The following is a 25,322-nucleotide window of genomic DNA, read 5'->3' on the forward strand; positions in this document are numbered from 1 at the left end:
TAGAGACTGTGGCAGCAGTGTGTGGTCATCGTGTTCTCCCAATGACTGTAGTGAGGCTAGCAGGTCAGGGCTGGGGCCTGGGGGACCACTTCCTGAAAGCACACACAATGTCATGTGCAATACAAAGTTGATGACTAGAGATGCAGTAGAATGAATAGCTGTAACATTTTAAAATAATCTGTTTGATTTTACATTTTGAGGCTACTCTTAAGGTGTTATCATGGCAGCCATAAAGACTAAGGACATTCTAGTGCTCTAGTAGCAAAGATACAATTTGTGCTTGTCTTTTGAAACAGCTTGAGGTAGGTGACCCAGATATACTACACAGTAAATATGTCCCATATACTACACATACAGTACTGAACGAGACGTGTGCTATATGTGGAGTGCTAGGCTACCTGAGTCAGTCCCCGTGTTGTTTCTCTCCTCTCTCTGTGTCGTCTCAGTGTCTGGGTCTCTGGAGGGGCTGGTGCTCTTGTTACCCATCCTCTCCTTCACGCTGTTGTTCTCCTCCAACTCAGTGGTTCCCAAACGGTGGGTCGGGGCCCACAGGAGGGACGTGGCTGGCTGCTTTAGGGTTGCCACTTACTAGTATTGGATTCTGACTAGAGACATTGATTTGGTTCAGGATTGCTCTATGGGTCACAGAAAACCCCAAGAGCTTAATAAAATGTGGGATCCAATGTTCTAGGTTTACCAGTTTGTTGTTGTTGTTGTTGTTGTTGTTGTTGCAGTTGGGAAAGTATGAGTAGAAGGTCGTATCATCAGTCTATTATTGAATTTCTTTGTATTCTGGTCTTCTTGTTGTGGTTGTTTGGGGCTCTCCCTGATCCTCGAAAACCCTTGATCAGCTCACCAAGGAGCTTATTCCTCTCCTCTTCAACACCCTGCTGGATATAAACACATGTTATAGTGTTAGTATCAGCGTGTGTTTCCAAGTCAGAGATAAACTGCATGATTTCATTACTGACTGCACTCCCACTTGAGTTAGTGAGAAAACTCAATGTGCAGAAGAGTAGGAGTGAAATGCTAGTTATTTTGCTGAGTGAATCTCTTCTGAGAGAACTCTTTGTGTTACAAGCCTGGCCTCCAGGGGCCCCAACATACACAAAATAATCTTGGTTCGGGGCCACCTGGAGGTCGGGGGACCCCCAGATTGCATATGAACACATCATAAGCAATGGCAACATGTGTAGAATTGCAGGGAATTAGCTTTAAAACTGTGCAAATGTCTCTCTTTCCCCATGGCAAAATGTGTAGAATAGGAGAGGGTTGGAGGTAGACGGGCCCTGCACACACACACACACACACACACACACACACACACACACACACACACACACACACACACACACACGGAGACGGAGACAGAGAAAGCCAGTTGACACAGTGTTTACTAAACAACCTCCATCATAAGACCTAGCCTACATTTATGCTTGAATGAATGACCAGAGTATGGATGGAAAAATGCACAGTGTCAGCTCGGAACACTTGGTGCCATGTTCACAGTCATGTGGATGTGAGCGGGTTTAGAACATAGAACTAGAAAATAGAATGTGACAGTTAGAACACAGCTTAGAGCAAGGAGGACTGTGACTCATATGGTGTGAATCCTGTCTACTGTGTAGTAGTGGCTGGCCTTTACCCTCCTATTATCAAACCACTGTGACTGAGCATTACTCATAGCTCTTACATAGATTTAAAGTGACAAAACTCACGGAACATTTGCACACCGTTCCTCAACCATGTTTGTATCATCCAACCTGAAACTGACAAGACTACTGATTACAATTAATCTTTTTGATATATAGAGTAATATGTGTAACAGAAATGTTGTCATTTCAGAGGTCTATTTGGTCTTATTAGGTTATTTTTCTTGTAGTCATGTGTACTTTTATTTTGTGACGTTTACAGGACCATGTATTTAAATGAAGGCTACTTTATGTCGCCAACCAATAGCGAAGAATTGATGCTGAAGCTGATGCGTTCTGCTTTCAAGTGCGTGCTCTGCTCGGTGTAGTCAAAATGATCAGTCCAAGCCAAGCCTTTCATGTTGTTTCAATTCATGTAAATACTGTTTAAATCTACACAGTAAGAGTAATAAACAGGATTCATGCGCTACAATATAGCAATTTACAGTATATATTTTCACCTAATAAACTATTTCATGTTTATTATTCGGCAATGAAGAGCAAACATTTCAGGCTAGTCCAATAAACGTTGCAGATTCAAAAAGCCATTAATGCGATATTTAGGCTATAGCTTTATGGGCTAACATACTGTCATAATTATACCCGAAGAGCACTCAATGATAACAACAGTACAAACTGTGGTAGGCTACCTCATCACGCGGATGTATGCATACTCACACATGCAATATAATGTCCCGCGGTAGATTCGTGGGTGACAATCACCGGAACGGTCATCAACGTTCATACAACTCAATCCCTTCTATTCTGAACGCGATGTTGTAAATGCACATGATGCTATAATAGTGAGGGTCACCGTGGGTAGTGATTTCTATAATCTGTCATCTAAAGTGATGTCCTCTGCAGATCCATGGTTGTTTACGATCTAATCCGGGACATTTCTGTTGCAGCTCCTCATTGCAAAATATATCATTTTATTGTACAACGGAGGCAATGGGGACATCTTCTGGCTGAACTCTTATATCGCTCACCGACTGGCCTGCAGTAACTGTAACTAGAGGAATGTATTTATGGGCTTGTATGTGTTTTTTTGCCCAGTATTTACAAAATGTGGGAAAGTATTGTGTAAAAGGCATCTCCTTAGAAACCGCATATAACAATATATATTAGAGAGCTTTGGTATCATTCTCATGGAAAGCTTATTCAATATCTGACACTTGATATTGCACTGGTGTATCATCAGTAAAGTAACTGAGTCAGGGTTCTTCTAGCCTACTCCTATATGCATGTGCTTGATACCTCTGGGGTCCTCTGTGCAGGTTTCCATTATAATTAAATGGTCAAAATGTATTTGAAGAATTCCATGGGTAACTTACTATTTAAAAAGATGCATAGCCTTTGTCTGTGTATATGTAGACAATATTTCTAGAATTGGTGATTCAAAGTGTGAAATCCAACAGTCACAGTGTTGAGAATCGTTTGTGACAACGTGGGGGCACATCCAACACAGGCAGCTCACTAGTATTAACCCTTTGAATGACCCTTATCATACTGTATGTCTGTCCTTTCTAGATATAGTTGCCCTGTTCACATCTGCATTGTTATTTTCGTGGAGATTTCAAATGAGTCCTAAATGACGGTGAAGTAGAGCAGAAAGAGAGAAAGGCTGGAACGCAGAGCGATCTGTGTGTGTGTGTGTGTGGGGGGGGGGGTGATGAGTCTGACTTTGTAATGGGCTACCTTTAGAAATGAACTCTGGCTGACTGGGCATCCTCATTACCTTCCCACTGGAAAACAGCCGTAGCGACAGCAGCTAATGGCTAAACTGTTGCATCATGTTTCATTAATGTACCTTAAAGGCCCAGCCCTGACAAAAAACGTGATGTTCCTGTGTTTTATATATATATCCACACTAACAGGTTGGAATAATATTGTGAAATTGTGAAAATTATGATAATACCCTTTTGGTTTAAGAGCTGTTTGAAAAGACACCTGAAATTTCAGCCTGTTTTGGTGGGATGGCCTTTTGGCCTGCCTGGTGACATCACCAAGCGGTAAATTAGTTATTTGACCAATAAGAAAGATAGTTCCAAACCTCTCTGCCAATAAAAGCTACTTTTCAGTTTCCCACTCAGACCACTCCCAGACAGTCCTAGCAAAATTCTTGCTTGAGAAATTGCTTTTTGCTAAAAATCAAATCACATTCCTCAAATACAATAGAGCACCACAAAAGAAGGTCTTAATACCCATAAAACCTAGCGGTCAAACATGGAAATGGTTCCAATCATTTTTCCACCTTTCATTTTTCCCATAGGGTATATTTGAAACACTAAAAATAAGGACTGTGTTTCGTGTAGGCTTACCCTGGCTTGACGTTTTGACAACCATGTAAATCTCTCTCGGACAAGGTTATATCAATATATTTGGCTTTACTTATATCAATATATTTGGCTTTATTTACTCTCAGATTCAAAAATGCTAATCAGCATCAAAATAGACATCATACAAGACTACAAATCCCTGCAAGCTCCTGCACATCATCTCTAGCTGACACTTTTGCTAACAGGTATTGTGTCAATTTAAAACTTGCACAAGACAGTTCACAAAATTGTCCATTTAAAGAAATGTAGCCAATTTATTAATTACTACATTTAGCTAACATTAGAAAGTAAACCCTGAGATTCTGTCCTTCGCCACTAATCCAGATCATCATGGCATTTGTACAGTAGTTGTTTATGATTGCCATATTAGCAACTAATTAGCATTTTATTTTGGGGTGTTAAATACAGGCGAATATATTGAATAAAGCCACCTTATCCTAGAGAGTTTTACATGGTTATCAAAACGTCACGCCTAAATATAAAAGGAAATAGTAACACAATAAAAACAATAACGAGGCGATATACAAGAAGAACCAGTACTGAGTCAATGTGCAGGGGTACAAGGTAGTTGAGGTAATTGAGATAATATGTACATGTAGGTTGGGTGTGACTAGGCAAAAGTGACTAGGCAATCAGCTCTCTACTCTAAACAGAGTAGCAGCAGCTTATGTGAAGAGTGAAAGTGTCTCTATGTGTGAGTGTGTGTGTGTGTGTAGTCAATATGTATGTGTTTGTGTGTTTGTGTGTGTGAGCTTATGTGTGTGTGTGTGTGTGTGTGTGTRTGTATGTATGTTGGAGTGTCAACTCTACTGATGGTTTTGTCATAAAAAAAATTGCATTATATAGTGCACGGGTTCCCAAACCTTTTTTTTTCAGGCCCCCCTGCCAGCATTGGGGAATATTCTATGGCCATTTCTATGGACACAAGCACTGTTCATTGGTGGAGAGAAAATGTTGCAGGTATAAAGCTTATTTCCTGCAATTCTACACATTTTGTCATGGGGTACAGAGAACTTTTAACTGTTTTAAAGCTCATTATCATTCAATTGTATACATTTTGCCATGTCTAATGTGCATTCGTGTGATATTTGAGTGACTCAAACATTACAACAAAATATGTGGGCTAAAAAACGTTAGCTGACACGGGTTAGTTGATCTGGACATTTCTGGCAAGTTATCAATAGCTCTCTAAGGTACAATATACAATGACTGATATGTCAAGAGGAAAACCCTATTTCAAAATGGCACCTTGTGCATTCTACTATTACAACTTTCAACAGTAAGACTGACTTCCTTTTTTATGATTTTTTTTATTTTGTCACCAGAATAAGACCCTGGATATTTATCTGAAAGGAGCATCAAGCTCATCACCAGCTTGCACTTTCTCCACCCTGTGAAGTTCATCGTAGTTTATTTCATCTGTAGCCGAATAAACTGCATGGTTTCCCGAGTCGTAGGGAGGACGACACACCATATCATCTCGTGACTCCAAGTTTACTTTGTTATGACAGTTATTAYATCAATATTTGCACATAAAGCCAAAACACTTTTGTATACATTGATATAATAACCATCATTAAAACAGCCATTTCTTGCCTAATTAATTTTACCGCCGACACAAAAAGATCCCACCATGTCGAACGAACAAATTSTCTGTCGCCATTTATAAAATTGTACACAAACTTTCTGTTTCCATCACAGCTGTCCTGATTATTTTTTATATGCGGTAACTTTACTCACATAAAAACTGTTGATAGAAGCGTGGTCTTTAGAAAATGCATCCTTATTCTGCCGTTTCCATTAAGGTAACGTGGGGTAACTACTCCAGGTACTTTGGAAAAACGTCCCTTTTCTATGAACATTTCATTAAATAACTAAAACCGTGTAAACTCTAGCCACTTATTTTCCTTCACAGTTTGTTTGGTTAACCATTACCATCATCCACATAACTCTTTTTTTCTAAATAGCAAACGCTGCTTTTTTTGTTCCAGCAATTGTTCTTGGGGGGGCTAGTTACCCCACGTTACCCTACACAAGTTGCAACGTTGCTTTTGTCAAATAAACCTGGGTCAATGGAAAACTACTGTTACTCTTGTTTACTGTGGTAGTGTTTTGTCACCCTTCTTCAACTAGTGTTTAAAACAGTAGTCTGTGTTGGCATTAATAACACATCAGCATGTTGTGCCAAGCTTCCAGCTCTCACACGAAGCCATTCGACTCAGCTGAATGAACAAAGCATAAGAGGGTACACAACCACTGTAGAACAGTTTCAACTTTAGCATGAACGTTGTAGGACACAGTACATACCAATACCATAATAAATACAGAGAAATAGGAAGACATGTAGCTTATAAAGTGTTGACACATGTAACCGATGTGAAATGGCTATCTAGTTAGCGGTGGTGCGCGCTAACAGCCTTTCAATCGGTGACGTCACTTGCTCTGAGACCTTGAAGTAGTGGTTCCCCTTGCTCTGCAAGAGCCGTGGCTTTTGTGGAGCGATGGGTAACGATGCTTCGTGGGTGACTGTTGTTGATGTGTGCAGAGGGTCCCTGGTTCGCGCCCGGGTCGGGGCGAGGTGACGGACTAAAGTTAAAACTGTTACACACACAACATGCTGATACTGTAAATAAGATTCATAAAACAAACATCATGGAGTGTGTGTCAGAGGAGGCTGGTGGGGGGAGCTATAGAAGGATGGGCTCATTGTAATGGCTGGAATGGAATCAATGGAACGGAGTCTAACATGTTGTTTCCATGTGTTTGGAACCATTCCATTGATTCCATTCCAGCCATTACAATGAGCCTGTCCTCCTATAGCGCCTCCTATGGTGTGTGTGTGTGTGTGTGTGTGTCATCCAGGTGAAGTTGTGGTATATGTATCAGTGAGTCATTGTGATTAGTTGGAGTGTGTGTTGGAGTGCCTTGAGCTGATCTATCAACATAACAGTGAATACTGATCTGCATGAGTCAGAACATACATCATTCAGAGTGAGTGTGCTCTGTGATCTTCCGAGATTTCACTCCCTCTTCTCCATGAGAAGTCCACACTGAGTGATACTTCGACCTACTGTTAGGGAGTTGAAATGCAAACGTTTATGTTTTCAAGAGGAATTCAGATAAGCACCAAAAAAATTGTCAAAACTTTTCTGTGACAGTGGTATTCCATCGTGGCGTTCTCTCTGTACATCTATTAACAACACTGGGAACAAAATTACACAAAATGAACACTAAATTCCCATGAATCCTTGCTGCTGTCCTTCCGACGACATCTCCTCGYTTGCCGGCGCTTGGTGGCAACGTCGAAGCATGTGACCATCATGACGTTGGCCTTGCAGAGGTTGACCCTGCTCTCCAGCCTCGCCGTGACAACCTCCAAGGCTTCCAGGTGCTACAGAGAGTCCACCTCAAACGTCTGCCACAGGTCAACTACACAAACGTGAGGTTAATTTTTCTAGCCATCATCTCAAAATAACATGAATGAGGAAGGCCTCTGAGGATCAATATTAGCCACCTAACATAACATATCCTCACCAACACACCAGACAAGCACAGGAGAGAATAAGTTGTTTAAGGGCCACAGTAGGATGGAATATTCTATCTATTAGACTGATTCTATGACAATACCAAGAGTCAATGCAATGGTTGCTGAAAAGAACTCCACAAGATAAATGGTTTAGTACAGTTGCTATTGCATTGGTCACTAATGAAAAGAAGAATGTTCACACACCTTGTAGTGTAAGTCCAGTTGCTAAGAGAAATAAACTGACTAGTTAATTAATGTCTGATGAATCTACAGAAAACACCCACACTCCTGGTTCCATTTCCCTGGCTCCAGCCTGAGGTTCTGTTTGGCCAGCTCCAGTTCTGTCTTCAGGCTGTTGTACTTGGCTCTCATCTCCTCCACCCTCTGCTGACGGTGCTCCAGGAACTTGAGTTTGGCACTGAAGCAAGCTATCCCCTGTTAACAGCAACACAGACATTTAAGGGCAAGGTGAGCTTCGGCTAAATATTTTATCCAACTCAGAGTTTTTCACAACAACAAAACCCAAGTATCCTGGATGTGTCCCAAATGGAACCCTATTCCTAATACATAGTGCACTACTTTTGAACAGAGCACTATGGGCCCTGGTCAAAATGTTTCACTATATACAGTACCAGTCAAAAATGTGRGCACCGCTACTCAATCCGTGGTTTTTCTKAATTTTTKACTATTTTCTATATTGTTGTATAATAGTAGAGACATCAAAACGATGAAATAACACATATAGAACCCTGTAGTAACAAAAAAAGTGATAAACAAATCAAAATACATTTTAGATTCTTCAAAGTAGCCACCCTTTGCCTTGATGACAGCTTTGCACACTCTTGTGAAGCTGGTTGAGAGAATGCCAAGAGTRTGCAAAGCTGTCATCAAGGCAAAGTGTGGCTACTTTGAAGAATCTCAAATATATTTAGATTTGTTTAACACTTTTTTGGTTACTACATGATTCCATGTGTTATTTCATMGTTTTAATGWCTTCACTAATATYCTACAATGTAGAAAATAGTAAAAAGAAAAGAAAAACCCTTAAATGAGTAGGTGTCCAAACTTTTGACTGGTACTGTATATGTAGGGATAGGGTGCCATTTGTGACATATCTTCTGACTATGTTAACCTTAAATTAGAAAATAGTACATTTTCAAAGGCTAGTTCATAATTCTATGTATTTATGAACGTATGTATGTACGGTATGTACAGTGCCKTCAGAAAGTATTCATGCCCCTTGACTTTTTCCACAATTTGTTGTGTTACAGCCTGAATTCAAAAATGTATTTGTCACGTCTGCTCCTGCTCCTCCCCTCCGGCGTACGACGTCGCCAAAGTACTAACCACCGGTCCTGGGATTCATCATTACGCACACCTATCACTCATCATTACGCGCACCTGTTAATCATTATGATTCACACCTGGACTCCATTACCTTCATCATTYCCTCCCCTTTATATGTCACTCTCCCATGTTCACTCACTAGTTGGTATTGTTGTTGTGTATCGGCATTCTGCCTTATGTTAGTGTCATGTTCTTGGTTTGGTTTTATTAAAACGTTGCACCTGCTTCCGACTCACCGCCCCATCATTACAATAGTAAATTGATTTGTTTTCTCAACCACATAATGACAAAGTGAAAACATGTTTTTAGAAATGTTTGCTAATTTATTGAAAATGAAAAACATAGTKTGTAGAATACTTTGTCGAAGCACCTTTGGCAGCAGTTACAGCTATGCGTCTTTCTAGGTAAGTTTCTAAGAGTTTCCACACCTGGATTGTGCAACATTTGCCCATTATTCTTGAAAGAATTCTTCAAGCTCTGTCAAATTGGTTGTTGATTATTGCTGGACATGGAGCTGGTTAGTACCTTCAAGTACCTGGGAACAGTGCTGGACAACAAGTTGATGTTTGAGGAGAACACAGATGCCATCTGTAAAAAGCGACAGCAGAAGTTTTTTCTTTCCTGAGAAAGATTAACTTGTTTAATATCAGCAAGACAGCCAATTACACTGTTTTACAGGAGTTTTATTGAATCCGTACTGATGTTCTMAATGGTGGCCTGGTTTGGCAATCTTAATGTTTGCAACAGAAATAGGTTGGACAGGGTGGTTAAGGCGGACAGCAAGGTCATCGGGGTGCAATAGGCACATCTCTCAGTGACATTCAGAAAGCAAGTGGTGAGGAGAGTAGCTAACAGTAGCTCTCCTCCTAGACTGGCCTGATCACCCCCGCAACGATTTTGCGCTTCTCCCCTCAAGTTGTTGTTTTAGACTTCCCAAACTCAATAGCAACAGATTCAAGAACTCTTTTATCCCACAGGCCATACACTTTTTGAATCTGCACGTGAAATTAAATGTATATATTTTGCTGCACTTTTGCACTATGACTGCTCCTTTTTATTGATTTTAAGATAGCAACCGATCTCAATATTTCATGTTGTGTATATCTGTTGTATTGTTGTCACTGTCAAGGAGTGTGAATACTTTCTGAAGGCACTGTATGTAGTGCACATGGAGATTATGTACATGCTAGTATCATGTAATGCATGCTAAGTTTGCGATTGTGTTTGGCTATTTATGTGTTTGTACACAAACTCAAGAAAAGCCCTGATTTCCCCTGATATACTAAACATGTATCCAAGCCTATCTTTAAACACCAACATCTCGCCCCCTCACCTGTTTGTCTGCTCCTCCTCTCCTCTGCAGCCTCTCCACGTCGTCTAACTCATACACCTTGATCTCGTAGGCCTCTGGGATGTCACTCTCTATCCAGCGAGACCTGGGGGCACTGGCTGACCTCCTGAGAGAGAGGGACGTGTCATGGGAGAGACGCCGCGGGTGGGAGCCTACAGGTCAAGTAGAATGGAATAGAATGGAGTACAGATGTAAGATCTAAATTGGACCTGTATTGTCACAGAAAAATAATCATGCAGCAACAGAATTTGAACGTTTAGTCCATAGTGTTGCTTGTCAGTGGTTAGGCTATTAGCTGGACAAAATGAGGCTACATGAAAATACTGTTAAGGAAAAAAGAGTTGGTTGAGTGCGGTCTTAATGCAAGCATCGGTCTGTGGTGGTAAATAGACGGCTACGAATAACATAGATGAGAACTCTCTTGGTAGATAGTGTGGTCTACACCTTCTCATAAGGTACTATACCTCAGGCGAGCAATACCTTGAGACTTATATAGACATCTTGCACCAGCTGTTCCTGACAAAAAGACACACACCCCCACCCCTCGTCTTACCAGACGTAGCTTCTCTGTTCTTCCGGTGCATTAAATCCCTCCAGCTGTATATTATCCATGTCGTCGTTCAGCCACAACTCTGTGAAACACAAGATATTACAGTTCTTAATGTCCTGTTGGTAGGATATCATAGGTCATCAATTTTATTTTCCAATGATTGCACGTTAGCAAGTAGAATTGATGGCAGTGGGAGTTTACTCGATCGCCTACGGATTCTCAAAAGGCAGCCCGATCTGCGTCCTCTTTTCCTCCATCTTTTCTTCACACAAATGACAGGGATCTGGGCCTGTTCACGGGAGAGCACTATATGTTTCTCGTCGGACTCGTTAAAGGAAAAAGCTTCTTCCAGTTCGTGGTGAGTAATCCTAGTTCTGATGTCCACAAGTTATTTTCGGTCATAGGAGACGGTAACAGCAACATTATGTACAAAATAAGTWAAAAAAATATTACAAACCACACAACAACAAAAAAATACTAAATAGCACAATTGGTTATGGGCATGTAAAACGTCAGCCATTTCTCTTCGACGCCATTTTAACTAGATRACACAGCCACAAAGTCTCCATCTGCTCCTTGTTACATCACACTTCCTCATGATTTTTGGATTGTACCTCACAACCTCCAACACTTGGTCTGGAATGTAATTACATACTAACATGGCTAGTGGCTAACGTTAGCCCGCTTGAACTAGCTACTGAGCTAGCATACGAGTTTGGTAGCACAGAGTAGATCCTCCATATGGCGTTGAGAAGTTTAGAAGRTATCCGGAAATAAGTTAATAAGTATGTAATATCCCAAAAACATAACTATGTTTGTACTTATAGGTAACCAGATTGTGACTGCAACTAAGTTACTAAATCTTTGACCACACTGTGTTGTTACATTGGTGAGTAAAAACTCCTACCCTTCACATGAAGCAACATGCAAAGTTATTAATGGTTGCATCCCAAATGGAACCCTATTCACTATGTAGTGCACTACTTTCAACCAGAGCCCTATGGCCTCTGGTCAAAAGCAGTGCACTATATAGGGAGTAGGGTGCAACCATAGTTTGTGCAGGAGTTCTTCAATCTACAATGTACAGAAATTGAAACCTTTGGCACCGCCCTCTGAGAGCTGCTGTTGGACGTGCAGAGTAAAGAACAGGCTACTGATGGGACTTTTTATAAATGCAGAAAATCACGAATCAAAATAAATGTTATACCACAGTGACTATGCTATTTTTGCGAAGACTATTTGATTTTGAGTTTTGACATAAAAGTGTGTATGTGAAAACTATTTACAAGATGCACACATTCAGTTTTTCTGAACTCACTTCTCTCATGGATAAGAGGGAAGGTTGTGTTACCCGGTGCTGGTACATGTGCAGATCAAATACACCACTGGAACGCTGATTCAGCTGTTTACATGTTCTAATAATTAGAAAGATTGCTCAGAAAACCAGCTGTTTTAATCGCTGTATGCTTACTTCAAGTAAGGCCTAAAGCCGGTTAAGATAAACAGAGTAAGGGGTTTACATGACTAATGCCAATACTCGGCCTTCTGCCATAATCAGGATAATATAAAATTATTAGAGTGCATGTAAACTTACTCAGTCAGTCTTGCCTTTGCCCAAGCTACATTTCTTTCCTGTAATTTAACAGACAACTCATGCGTGAACCAAGGATTAGATCTGTCTTTCACCCGTATCCTTTTGTGCGGTGCATGTTTATCTGCAACAAAGTTAAACAGGGAAATAAAACAATTAAGAGCCTGATCCGAGTCAGTGATAGTTAACCCAACCCAACAGTCACTCAGCCTCAGCTCAGACAAGAAATGTTGCTCATAAAAATTCCTAAAATGTCTTTTTATAACAATGCATGAGCGAGATTTAGGTATCTTAACATCTCTTATGCAGGCTCCTGGACAATGGTCACTGAACTCATTGGCAAATATCCCATTTGCTGTAAACTTTTGAGGGGTATTTGTTAGAATAATATCTAAGAGAGTAGGTTTTTCAGGGTTTTTTAAATTGGATTTAGCATAGTTGGACCGCAGGTCAGACAATTTGTTAAGAGCACATGAGGAGACCGAGGAAGGGCGATAAATTCCCGTTAGTGTCAAATGGGCATTATTACCAAGGCCCACATTTAGGACTAGACATTCAAATTGCTTAGGGACAGGGGTGGTGATGGATACAGAAACAGTCAAGTTGTTCTCTAAAAACATTATATCCAGTCAGAGACAAATCAGAGTCCAGTATAGACTTCTTTAACCAAGATTCAGTTATAACCAGAACGCCCGCCAGATTTACACAATAAAATAAATTATTGAAATCAAAYTTCGAGCATTTACATGAATTACTCAAAGGCCGCAGCTGCGTGAATTCAGATCAGACGGAGTCTCTAATTCGAACATGCCACGTTCAGCCGGTAACCCCCTATTTATTAGAAAATACCATGGGGTTGGCTTGAATTGGAAGAGATACAAGATTGCCTAGAACTGAGCCATTAGGCCTATGCCTAGAATGAGGATGTGGATTAAAACAAGAGTAGAAACCACCTAAGTGATTCAGTAGGGAGGGAGGGACCCTAGGTTTACTCACTCTAATTGAATGAGGTTAAAGGCATCCACATGCTTCCCAGTTCAGTAGAGTTTGTGCAAATACTATGACAACATTTTGTTTTTTTTGACGTTTTTTTTTGACGTTTTTGTTCGTTTTGGACTTTGGTGAGGGTTTTTTCGGCTGTTCGGGGACACACATTTATTTCTGGAGGCAAGCCAAAGTTCGGAGCCGCTGTCTACGCCCCGTCGTCTGTGATTGGTCAACAGTAGGGATTCTCCAATAAATTCTTTGTTCAAATCAAATCAAATTTATTTATATAGCCCTTCTTACATCAGCTGATATCTCAAAGTGCTGTACAGAAACCCAGCCTAAAACCCCAAACAGCAAGCAATGCAGGTGTAGAAGCACGGTGGCTAGGAAAAACTCCCTAGAAAGGCCAGAACCTAGGAAGAAACCTAGAGAGGAACCAGGCTATGAGGGGTGGCCAGTCCTCTTCTGGCTGTGCCGGGTGGAGATTATAACAGAACATGGCCAAGATGTTCAAATGTTCATAAATGACCAGCATGGTCAAATAATAATAATCACAGTAGTTGTCGAGGGTGTAGCAGTCAGCACCTCAGGAGTAAATGTCAGTTGGCTTTTCATAGCCGATCATTAAGAGTATCTCTACCGCTCCTGCTGTCTCTAGAGAGTTGAAAACAGCAGGTCTGGGACAGGTAGCACGTCCGGTGAACAGGTCAGGATTCCATAGCCGCAGGCAGAACAGTTGAAACTGGAGCAGCAGCACGGGGAATGGGGGCAGCAAGGAGTCATCATGCCAGGTAGTCCTGAGGCATGGTCCTAGGGCTCAGATCCTCCGAGAGAGAGAAGAAAGAGAGAAAGAGAGAATTAGAGAGAGCATACTTAAATTCACACAGGACACCGGATAAGACAGGAGAAGTACTCCAGATATAACAAACTGACCCTAGCCCCCCGACACATAAACTACTGCAGCATAAATACTGGAGGCTGAGACAGGAGGGTTCAGGAGACACTGTGGCCCCATCCGATGATACCCCCGGACAGGGCCAAACAGGCAGGATATAACCCCACCCACTTTGCCAAAGCACAGCCGCCACACCACTAGAGGATCCTTCAACCACCAACTTACCATCCTGAGACAAGGCCGAGTATAGCCCACAAAGATCTCCGCCACGGCACAACCCAAGGGGGGGCGCCAACCCAGACAGGAAGATCACGTCAGTGACTCAACCCACTCAAGTGACGCACCCCTCCTAGGGACGGCATGAAAGAGCACCAGTAAGCCAGTAACTCAGCCCCTGTAATAAGGTTAGAGGCAGAGAATCCCAGTGGAGAGAGGGAACCGGCCAGGCGGAGACAGCAAGGGCGGTTCGTTGCTCCAGAGCCTTTCCGTTCACCTTCACACCTCCTGGGCCAGACTACACTCAATCATAGACCCACTGAAGAGATGAGTCTTCAGTAAAGACTTAAAAGTTGAGACCGAGTCTGCGTCTCTCACATGGGTAGGCAGACCATTCCATAAAAATGGAGCTCTATAGGAGAAAGCCCTGCCTCCCAGCTGTTTGCTTAGAAATTCTAGGGACAATTAGGAGGCCTGCGTCTTGTGACCGTAGCGTACGTGTAGGTATGTACGGCAGGACCAAATTGGAAAGATAGTAGGAGCAAGGCCCATGAATGCTTTGTAGGTTAGCAGTAAAACCTTGAAATCAGCCCTTGCCTTAACAGGAAGCCAGTGTAGGGAGGCTAGCACTGGAGTAATATGATCAATTTTTTTGTTCTAGTCAGGATTCTAGCAGCCGTATTTAGCACTAACTGAAGTTTATTTAGTTTTTGTCATTGAACGAGAGATGGACTCGTTTCATGCACATTTTTTCACTGAAAATACTGCACTAAACATCTATGTAGTTAGATGTAAAATTGCGCGACTAAAATCTCTCGGCAAAAACATATGAAGATCCTCCCATGCCACCACTCATAGGAAATAGATGGATGAAGCACCTCCCATGCCACCACTCATAGGAAATAGATGGATGAAGCACCTCCCATGCCACCACTCATAGGAAATAGATGGATGAAGCACCTCCATGCCACCACTCATAGGAAATAGATGGATGAAGATCCTCCCATGCCATCGCTCATAGGAAATAGATGGATTAAGATCCTCCCATGCCATCGCTCATAGGAAATAGATGGATGAAGATCCTCCCATGCCACCACTCATAGGAAATAGATGGATGAAGCACCTCCCATGCCACCACTCATAGGAAATAGATGGATGAAGCACCTCCCATGCCACCGCTCATAGGAAATAGATGGATGGAAGGGATGTATAAAAGAGATACATGAAAGAGATGGATTTGTTCCTTATGTAAAAGGGGTTGTGGTAATAGTCATTTTACTAGGCAAGTCGTCCGGGTTTGGCCGGGGTAGCCCGTCATTGTAAATAAGAATTTGTTCTTAACTGACTTGCCTAGTTAAATAAAGGTTACACAATAGCCACCCTCATATGAGCGTTGGTCATCCTGGCCACATACAGTCATTACTTACCCACTTCACCATGTCCAAAACACAGAATGCAGCCGTCTGCCCGTTGACCACAGAACGGATGACGTCAGGCAGAATACCAACACACACCTCCGCCTGGCAGAGACAAAAAGGAGGGTGAAAAAACGAGAAAAGGAGGGTGAATCCTTCCATTCATCCACCTTAGCATTTAACCTGCTGTTTAAAACACTAATAAAATGAACGCTAAGAAGAATGAATTCATAAAATGCTCTGCTCTGGCTGAATGAGCTCGATCCATCGAACACTAACACACACTGCTAGGAAAGGAAAGAGGCTGAGAGTCTAAGACATAGCGATGGCTATCTGGAWACTGCATCTTATGTCCCATCAGTTTTCAGGTCATCAGACAGAGATAACAATCCAACCATACTGTACCCACAGACCTGGGTTGACTCTGGGGGGTAGGCTGCGTCAAAGACATATGCCTTAGAGGGACCGGTGGCTGCTCCAGAGTGTGTCGGTTTAGAGTTGAAATGTAGCTGTTGATTGTGGGTGGTAGCTGGGTCCATCATGGTGACCCTTCTTTTAGCTGGGTCCACTCTGAGAATGGGTGGCTGGGGAGGGGGTACGGGGGGAGAGGTGCAAACTCGCAGCACCACTTTGACCTGTAGGGAGAGAATAAAATWATTTTTCGGGGGGACTATTGGGAGCTGGGATTAATTGATGTTGGACACAGGAGGGAAATGATAGATCTACAGTATGCATGAAGTTTCTCTCCGTCATGTAAAGTGATAACTTGAGACTCCATTATCCAACTTGAATAATGGAGACTCAACTTGAATAATTTATTTTCTAAAAGGATTTGTAGAGTTTTTAGCATAACAGGTCAAGCTCAAAGTCAAGAGCTACAGGTAACTATGTTGAGATTATTTTCTAATTAGGTTGCTTTAGTAAAAACTAAGAGTACTTAAAGAGGCAAGCAGCAGTTGTTACATCCATTTTTGGACTTTTGTAAATTAATGATATGTAACCATTGATTCTTGAAGATTATACTGTAAATATTATACTGTAAATAAATGCCTCATGAGCTTAGTTCAACTGTTATACTCCATCAGAACACAAAATAAGCTTGTTTTACTCCAATGTTTGTAAACAAGGTAAACGTAAACAAACACTGAATAGCCTAAAAACATGGTTAAGACTATCATTTTGATATCATGGATGGTCAGTCCTTGCATCCAGCCCCATCCCTCAACTTTGTACTGAAACAGGGGTCGGGAGGACGCTTTGTTATTGTTTCAACTGCTGATTTAAATATTCCATATGGGAAAAACACCAGTAAAAACGTATTCTTCAAACGAGAAAACCGATAGAACCAAAAAGGCATAAAAATCCATGCATTATTAAACTATCTAAATCCTAGACAATAACACCTAAAGCATCAGATGGGATTGTAGAATAGTCAAAGTAGCTGTCGATATGGGTCACAGGCAGGATCCCTATTAAAGCAGGTAGGAAATGACAGACACATCACCATTAACCCTACCAGTCTCCCAGATTTCCTGATTCTATTCGCTTCTATCCACTGCTTTTTATATGTTTCCTTTGAAATTGGTGTAAGAAGACGTTAAGCTAACGGAAAAGGGATTTAGCACGGCTAGGCATCCGAGGAGAGATTTCAAACGTTACTCTGGTGAATAGTATGAAATASGTAGGCAGCGTATTTCCACAGCGCTGGACCCCTGCTGTTCACGAGATGGTGTCTCTTTCATACTAACTTGGTTAAAAGACTCCCGGGTGGCGCAGTGGTCTAGGGCACTGCATCGCAGAGGCTCTGTCGCAGCCGGCCGCGACCGGGAGGTCCGAGGGGCGACGCACAATTGGCATAGCGTCGTCCGGGTTAGGAGGGGTTTGTCTCATCGCGCACTAGCGACTCCTGTGGCGGGCCGGTCGCAGTGCGGGCTAACCAGGTCGCCAGGTGCACGGTGTTTCCTCCGACACATTGGTGCGGCTGGCTTCCGGGTTGGATGCGCGCTGTGTTAAGAAGCAGTGCGGCTTGGTTGGGTTGTGTTTCGGAGGACGCATGGCTTTCGACCTTCGTCTCTCCGGAGCCCGTATGGGAGTTGTAGCGATGAGACAAGATAGTACTACTAACAACTGGATACCACGAAATTGGGGAGAAAAGGGGGTCAAAATTTAAAAATAAAATAAAACTTGGTTAAAAGAGAAGTATTTTGAGCAAAACCTGTATTAACAGTTAAAAAGCTACACATTGGTGGTGGATGAGGTGTTTATGTACTATAAAGCATTGAGATCCTATAATTCGGTGACATGATTCTATGTGTAATTGTATGCTGTAAAGTGTGAACAATGACTTTGAGCATCTGTAAAAGCACTACATACCTCCAATCAATGATCAATTATTATGAATTCATTACATCCTATATATCCTGAGTAAGAATGCTATGTTAACTGATTTCCACAGGTCCAGAGATGAACTCAGGAACACTGTGGATTTAAAGGCTCTAGGAGGTTTTATGTTCAGTTAGCTAAGACCCCAACAGCCACCTCACTAAGATCCCTCTGAGGTCTGACTCTGCACATGGGAAGGAACAGAACCTCACAGAATCACTACATGAAGACAATGAACCACATAATAATGCTAAATGAACTTAACTGAACTTATAAAACCTCTCTATCTCGCTCTTATAAAAGCTGTCAAGTGTGATTTACTTGATATCACAAAGCAGCACTTTAGGGCTGCATGATGTAATATCTGAGCATTGATTATGATGAATCGTAATAAAAGCCAGTGATGGGAGCTAGTCAGTCTGCTATCTGTTGGATGGAGGCTTGCTTTGTAACTCCTTCCCTGCAGAACAGATACAGGCGTCCCTAACTCTATTCTATTGACCTTGTGTCGCGTTCTAATTATGGGGGCTGAATCATTCAAGAAGCCATTTACTGAGAGAGAGAGCGAGAGAGAGAGAGAGAGAGAGAGAGAGAGAGAAAGATTCTCCCTGCGTTGTTCTGGGCTGAGTGCAAAATTAACCTCTCTCTCAATGTCAACAAAACGAAGGAACTGATCATGGACTTCAGGAAACAGCAGAGGGACCACGCACCCATCAACATCAATGGGGCAGCAGTGGAGAAAATGAAAAGCTTCATGTTCTTCGGTGTATACATCACTGACAATCTGAAATGATCCGCATTAGCGCCTCTTCAACCTCAGGAGGCTGAAGAAATTAATCTTAGGCACTTGAGCCACGGCCTGTTCACCCCGCTGCCATCCAGAAGGGGAGGTACGTACAGGTGCATCAAAGCAGGGACCGAGAGTGTAACGCTTGTCGTGGTTGGAAGAAGAGGAGGACCAATGCGCAGCGTGGTAAGTGTCCATATTGTTTTAATACGAATAATGAACACTGAACAAAAACAAKAAAACGACAAACGAACACTCCTGTACGGKGAAACAGAAACACAGAACAGAAAATAATCACCCACAAAACACAATGAAAAACAGGCTACCTAAATATGGCTCCCAATCAGAGACAACGACTGACACCTGCCTCTGATTGAGAACCATACTAGGCCCAACACATAGAAATCTACCAACAGAACAAAACATAGAAAAACAACRTAGAATGCCCACCCCAACTCACGCCCTGACCAAACTAAAATAAGGACATAACAAAGGAACTAAGGTTAGAACGTGACAGTACGGCGGCTCAGGACAGACGGGCGGCTCAGGACAGACGGGCGGCTCTGGCAGCTCAGACGGGAGCACCTGTAGGGAGGAGACGGAGAGACAGCCTGGTGCGTGGGGCTGCCACAGGACCCACCAGACTGGGCTGTGGGCTGTGGGGGAGCACTGGAGCTCTGGTGGGCAGCCTTGGCACCACTCCCCCAGGCTGGATGACTACTCGGACTAGCCCGGACCCTCCAGAGTGCAGGCACAGGTTGAACCGGGCTGTGGGTGAGCACTGGAGATCTGGTGCATACTACGCGCACCTCCCCCTTAGGCTCAATTCCCATATTCGCCCGGCACGAGCGGAGCGCAGGCATAGGACACAAGGCACCCTCCCTGCACCCTCCCAGACACGCTGAGCAGGCACAATACGCCCTGGCTGGATGCCCACACTCGCATGACACTTTCGGGGGGCTGTCCTATAGCGCACCGGGCTATGGGCGAGTACTGGCGACACCGTGCGCTTAACCGCATAACGCGGTGCCTGACCAGTAACGCGACCAGTAACGCGCTTTTCAGAGAGACTGAAAAGCAGCTTCTATCTAAAGGCCATCAGACTGTTAAATAGTCACCACTAGCCGGCCTCCGCACAGTATCCTGCCCTGAAATTAGTCTCTGTTACTAGCCGGCTACCACCCGGTACTCTACCCTGCACCTTAGAGGCTGCTGCCCCATGTACATAGTCTCTGTTACTAGCTGGCTACCACCCGGTACTCTACCCTGCACCTTAGAGACTGCTGCCCTATGTACATAGACATGGAACACTGGTCATTTTAATCATGTTTACATACTTTTCTACCCACTTCATATGTATATACTGTATTCTAGTCAAGGCCTATACTATTTAACTATTGCTGTACATATACAATTATGTCCTACATATCCTACATATATACTAAATATTATATTTATATACTGTACATAATGTCTATACATCCCATAATATACATATATATTTATACTCCGGACTCCGACATAGCTCGTCCTAATATTTCTTAATTCCATAGTTTTACTTTTTAGATTTCAGTGTATAGTTGTGTATTGTTAGATATTACTGCACTATTGGAGCTAGGAACACAAGAATTTTGCTACACCTGCAATAATATCTAAATATGTGTATGCGACCAATAAAATGGGATTTGATTTGCAGGTGGGATGGGATGAGATGGGATGAGATGAAATGGGATGGAATGTGATAAGATGGGATGTGATGAGATGAGATGTGATGAGGTGGGACCCAGGCCTGTTATCTGTAACTCTAGACCAGCCGCAGCAGACCGTCTGTGAAATGCGAGGTAACCATATTGATTTCCTCTACAGTAGGCTATACCCCAGAGGGGGAGAGCAGAAACTGAAAGGGCGTTAGCACCATATTGTATGATAAAGATGGAGGTAGCACTATGAGTGCTGATATAGGATCTTCCTCACTTTATGACTCTGGAAACACTTCTAAGCAAATGGTTGTGGGATAACAATGTATTTATTCATTTGTTTGTTTGTTTATTTATTAAAAGTTTTAATTAAACATGCATTTTAACATTTATTTAGTCAGGTAAGTAATTGAGAACAAATTATCTTTTGCAATAATGACCTGGTTGGTCAAAACTGAGGTAAACCAATGAGTACAGTTGGTTACCTTGCCGACATTAGGTGCATCTTTGACTCTGTTGGCAGCTTGAAGCAGGCAGGTGGGGATTGGGGGTGGAGACCTCTGGATGATGCCCCTGTAGCAGGTGGTGTAATGGGGGGGAGGACGTTTGGCCCTTCCTCCTCGACGTCAGGCTCATTTTCTGAGCTACCCTGTGGAAAGACAGGATTTGGATCTTTCAAAAACACAGTAGGTACATTCTCAATGATGATTGAGAAACAGATTAATTATGTAATTTTTTTAATCATCATTCATTTAAAAAATACCTGAAGGAACCAATGTTTACTCTGTAGACATCTAACTGACCAGCTTTACACAYACAGTACCTGACCAGAAAGGACAAGGTTGCAGAAGCCATTAGACTGATCTGAACCGGTACAGTCTCACTCTGTCCCTCTGAGAAGTTCTCTGAAAACTGTGGAGAGAAGGATCCTCTTTAGGTTTAGAATATACATTGCCTTGTTTTCCAGTCTGTTCGGGCTATTAGCCAACTCCTCTTTGTGATCGTTCAATATGTTGCCAAAGTATGGCTTGGCAATGATAGAAGTCGGCTGGTATGGGACCAGGCTAGATTAGTCAGAGGGTTAAAAGGAGCATTTTGTCTAATAACAACTGAGATCCAAGATACCAGCTCACAGAGTAGAACTAAGGCAATGAGACCAAGAGTAGTTCTTCAGTGGTTCATCTGTAGATGTGAAAGCACATTGRGTTAACGGGACATTCATCATATAGCTCTACTCATAGATCAATAGTGTCACACATACTGTAGATAGTTCCAGGGTTGAATGGAGACTTGACTCAGACATTCAGACTCAGAGCCCCGTCCTCTGAACGTACTGCATCTCACTATTACACACCACATACTCCCGAGGCAGAGGATGTGTGTGAAGAATCCCACTCTGAACTCAACGCTGCTTTCCCTTCCCTACAGTCCTGGTTGGGTTGGGTTGGGTTGGGTTGGTGTGTGTGTGTGTGTGTGTGTGTGTGTGTGTGTGTGTGTGTGTGTGTGTGTGTGTGTTGTGGTGTGTGTTGTGTGTGTGTGTGTGTGTGTGTTAAGTAAAAATACCAATTAGTGCCATGAGGGACCCTGGGCATGACTGACATGTGGAATGAGATGTTAGGGGGGCACTGGGTAAAGTTAAGTTCTCCACTACTTTTTTGTTTGTACCCTTCCCCATTGCACTGATGGAGATATAGTCTGAGTCCCAAATGACACCCTATAAGCCTCTCTGTCTGAACAAAGATACTATAATACCTACTAAAGGCTCCTCAAATGCTTTCCATCCATCCACTCCCCTTCTCTCCTCTCCTCCTCTCCTCTTCTCTCCTATCATCTCCTCTAAAACCCTTTCCTCTGCTCTCCTCTCTCCCCTCCTTCCCCTCCTATCCTCTTCCCTCCTCTCCTCTCCTCTTCCCTCCTCTCCTCTAAAACCCTTTCCTTGCTCTCCTCTTCCCTCCTCTCCTCATCCCTCCTCTCCTCATCCCTCCTCTCCTATCCCTCCTCTTCTCTTCCCTCCTATTCTCTTCCTCCTCTTCTCTTCCCTCCTCTCCTCTCACCCCCTTTCCTCTGTCCTCCTCATCCTCCTCTCTCTCATCGCTCCTCTCCCTCCTCTCCCTCCTTTGGCTGCACTCCTCTCCCCCCTTCCTCTCTCTCCTCTTCCCTCCTCTCCTCTTCCCTCCTCTTTCTCCTCTCCTCTCCCTCCTCTTCCTCCCTCCTCTCCTCCTCTTCCTCCTCTCTCTCTCCTCCTCTTCCCTCCTTTCCTCTCCTCTCCTCTTCCCTCCTCTCTACCCGTCTCTCCCACTTTCCTCTGCTTTCCTCTCCTCATCTCTCCTCTTGTTTCCTCCTCTCTCTTCTCCTCTTGTTCTCCTCCTCTTCCCTCCTCTCTTCTCCTCTTCCCTCCCCTTCTCCTCTTCCCTCACTTCTCCTACACTTGCTTCTCCTCCTGTTTCTCCTCCTCTTCTCTTCCCCTCCTCTCTTCTCCTCCTCCTCCTCTCTTCTCCTCTTCCCTTCTTTCTTCTCCTCTTCCCTTCTCCTCTTCCCCTCCGCTCTTCTCTTCCCCCCTTTCCTCTCCTCCTCTCCTCCTCATCACAGGCCAACAGTGACAACACTTTCTATAAGGGCATTATCTCCTCAGGCCTTACAGATAGCTACGCCCATAAAAGGATGTGCAAGCAGAGGATACTGTATGTCATGATTTACTCCGTTATAGCCGTATCCTCCATTAGGATCTATAATACAGTGCATTCAGAAAGTATTCAGACCCCTTGACTTTTTCCAAATTTTGTTACATTACAGCCTTATTCTAAAATTGATAMAAATATTTTTTTACTCATCAATCTACACACAATACCCCATAATATATATTTCAGTTTTTATTTTTAATACATTAGCAGAAATGTTAAATACAACTGTTTTTTCTTTGTCATTATGGGGTATTGTGTGTGGATTGATCAGGAAAACAAACAATTTGTTAAATTTTAGAACAAGGCTGTAAAGTAACAAAATCTGAGATCTGGGATCTGAATACTTTCTGAATGAACTGTAAGTATAACGGCGGGTACTTCAGTTGTCGGCGCGACATCTTGATATACAGCTTGTAGGTTGTTAGATGTACAGTCCCTCTACCTGGTGGGGGATGTGTCACGACATTGTCTTGATATACAGCTTGTAGGTTGTTAGATGTACAGTCCCTCTACCTGGTGGGGGATGTGTCACGACATTGTCTTGATATACAGCTTGTAGGTTGTTAGATGTACAGTCCCTCTACCTGGTGGGGGATGTGTCACGACATTGTCTTGATATACAGCTTGTAGGCTGTTAGATGTACAGTCCCTCTACCTGGTGGGGGATGTGTCACGACATTGTCTTGATATACAGCTTGTAGGCTGTTAGATGTACAGTCCCTCTACCTGGTGGGGGATGTGTCACGACATTGTCTTGATATACAGCTTGTAGGCTGTTAGATGTACAGTCCCTCTACCTGGTGGGGGATGTGTCACGACATTGTCTTGATATACAGCTTGTAGGTTGTTAGATGTACAGTCCCTCTACCTGGTGGGGGATGTGTCACGACATTGTCTTGATATACAGCTTGTAGGYTGTTAGATGTACAGTCCCTCTACCTGGTGGGGGATGTGTCACGACATTGTCTTGATATGGTTGATATAGTCTCCATTAGCATCCGTAATAATGAAAGCTACAACCATATCAGAGCAATGTCACGATATGCAGCTTATAGGCTTTAGATGTGGACTGTACAGTACCTGGTAGGGGAAGATGGTGACTCCATTATTGCTTGACATTGATATGGCGGAGGCCAGGTGCTGCTGCTCCTCAAGCCATCTATCTCTCCCAGAGGAGGGCTTCAAGACCCTCTTCGGGTGTGTCTTGGGGGAGATCCAGGGGAGGGCTTGGCAGGGGAGCTCTGGCTCCTTGAAGAGGCTGAGAGGTGGGGGCTAGACTGTGCTGTTTTGGTGGAGATAGATCCAGGAAGGGGTTTGGCGATAGGTGGAGTGGCCCACTTGGCACGCTCCTCCCTGGCTAGGATCAGGTGGATGGCCTCCCGCTTCAACTGGATCAGGTGGGCACCGCAGACGTCACAACCACTCTGCACTTCTTCCACAGCCCAGACACCTATGGTAGTGCTGTGGGCTTGGAGGTTGCCGTGGAGATAGGCTGACAAGGTTGAGTCCTATAGAGTGAGTGTAAAGGGGATGTATAATATGGTTCTGCATTGCAATGCATTGAGTCTAATTAAATAACAAAAACTACAAACAAAGTGAATTACAAAAGTGGGTAACTTTGATAATTGATCGTCATTAAAGACTGAAATGTACACTGATTTCCAGAATCAATCATTATAATTTTACATTTTACATTTATTGAACATATAAAACATACAATCTACTTGCAGTGAAGCCTCTCAACATCTACATCACATTAGTCATCTAACAGACTCCCATCTTCAGCGACCCACAGAAGCAACCAGGGTCAACTCCCTGCTCAAGGGCACGTCGACAGATCTCCCACAAGATCAAAAATGGGGACCCG

The 25,322-nt window shown here is 43.1% G+C and overlaps 1 protein-coding gene across 2 annotated transcripts; it reads right to left on the reverse strand.

Moving 5' to 3' along the window:
- On the reverse strand, positions 1-17,766 carry LOC111972637 (kinesin-like protein KIF26B). Of its 2 annotated transcripts, XR_011480835.1 has the most exons (8): positions 17,657-17,766; positions 16,322-16,543; positions 15,921-16,013; positions 10,808-10,886; positions 10,237-10,406; positions 5,771-7,991; positions 399-890; positions 1-92 (listed from the first exon to the last, which is right to left on the reverse strand). XR_011480835.1 is itself a non-coding variant. In XM_023999653.2 (6 exons), the coding sequence occupies exons 4-6, from the start codon at positions 10,836-10,838 to the stop codon at positions 7,824-7,826; spliced, it is 369 nt and encodes a 122-aa protein (XP_023855421.1). In that variant the 5' UTR covers positions 10,839-10,886; positions 15,921-16,013; positions 16,322-16,543; positions 17,657-17,766; the 3' UTR covers positions 5,680-7,823. The 2 variants fall into 2 exon arrangements, 1 of the variants encoding a protein (XP_023855421.1); XM_023999653.2 differs by lacking the exons at positions 1-92; positions 399-890 and having other exon boundaries at positions 5,680-7,991.
- Positions 17,767-25,322: the final 7,556 nt, after the last annotated feature.

This window comes from Salvelinus sp. IW2-2015, linkage group LG14, assembly GCF_002910315.2.
Source record: "Salvelinus sp. IW2-2015 linkage group LG14, ASM291031v2, whole genome shotgun sequence".
In the NCBI taxonomy this organism is placed as follows: domain Eukaryota; kingdom Metazoa; phylum Chordata; class Actinopteri; order Salmoniformes; family Salmonidae; genus Salvelinus; species Salvelinus sp. IW2-2015.

What these genes read in the sequence shown, in the direction of transcription:
- LOC111972637 (XM_023999653.2), bottom strand. Translation starts at nt 10,838, where the DNA reads ATGCACCGGAAGAACAGAGAAGCTACGTCTG. An exon ending in GAACAGAGAAGCTACGTCTG is followed by an intron (nt 10,407 to 10,807) that starts GTAAGACGAGGG and finishes CTTGACCTGTAG; the next exon opens with GCTCCCACCCGCGGCGTCTC. An exon ending in GAGGAGGAGCAGACAAACAG is followed by an intron (nt 7,992 to 10,236) that starts GTGAGGGGGCGA and finishes TGCTGTTAACAG; the next exon opens with GGGATAGCTTGCTTCAGTGC.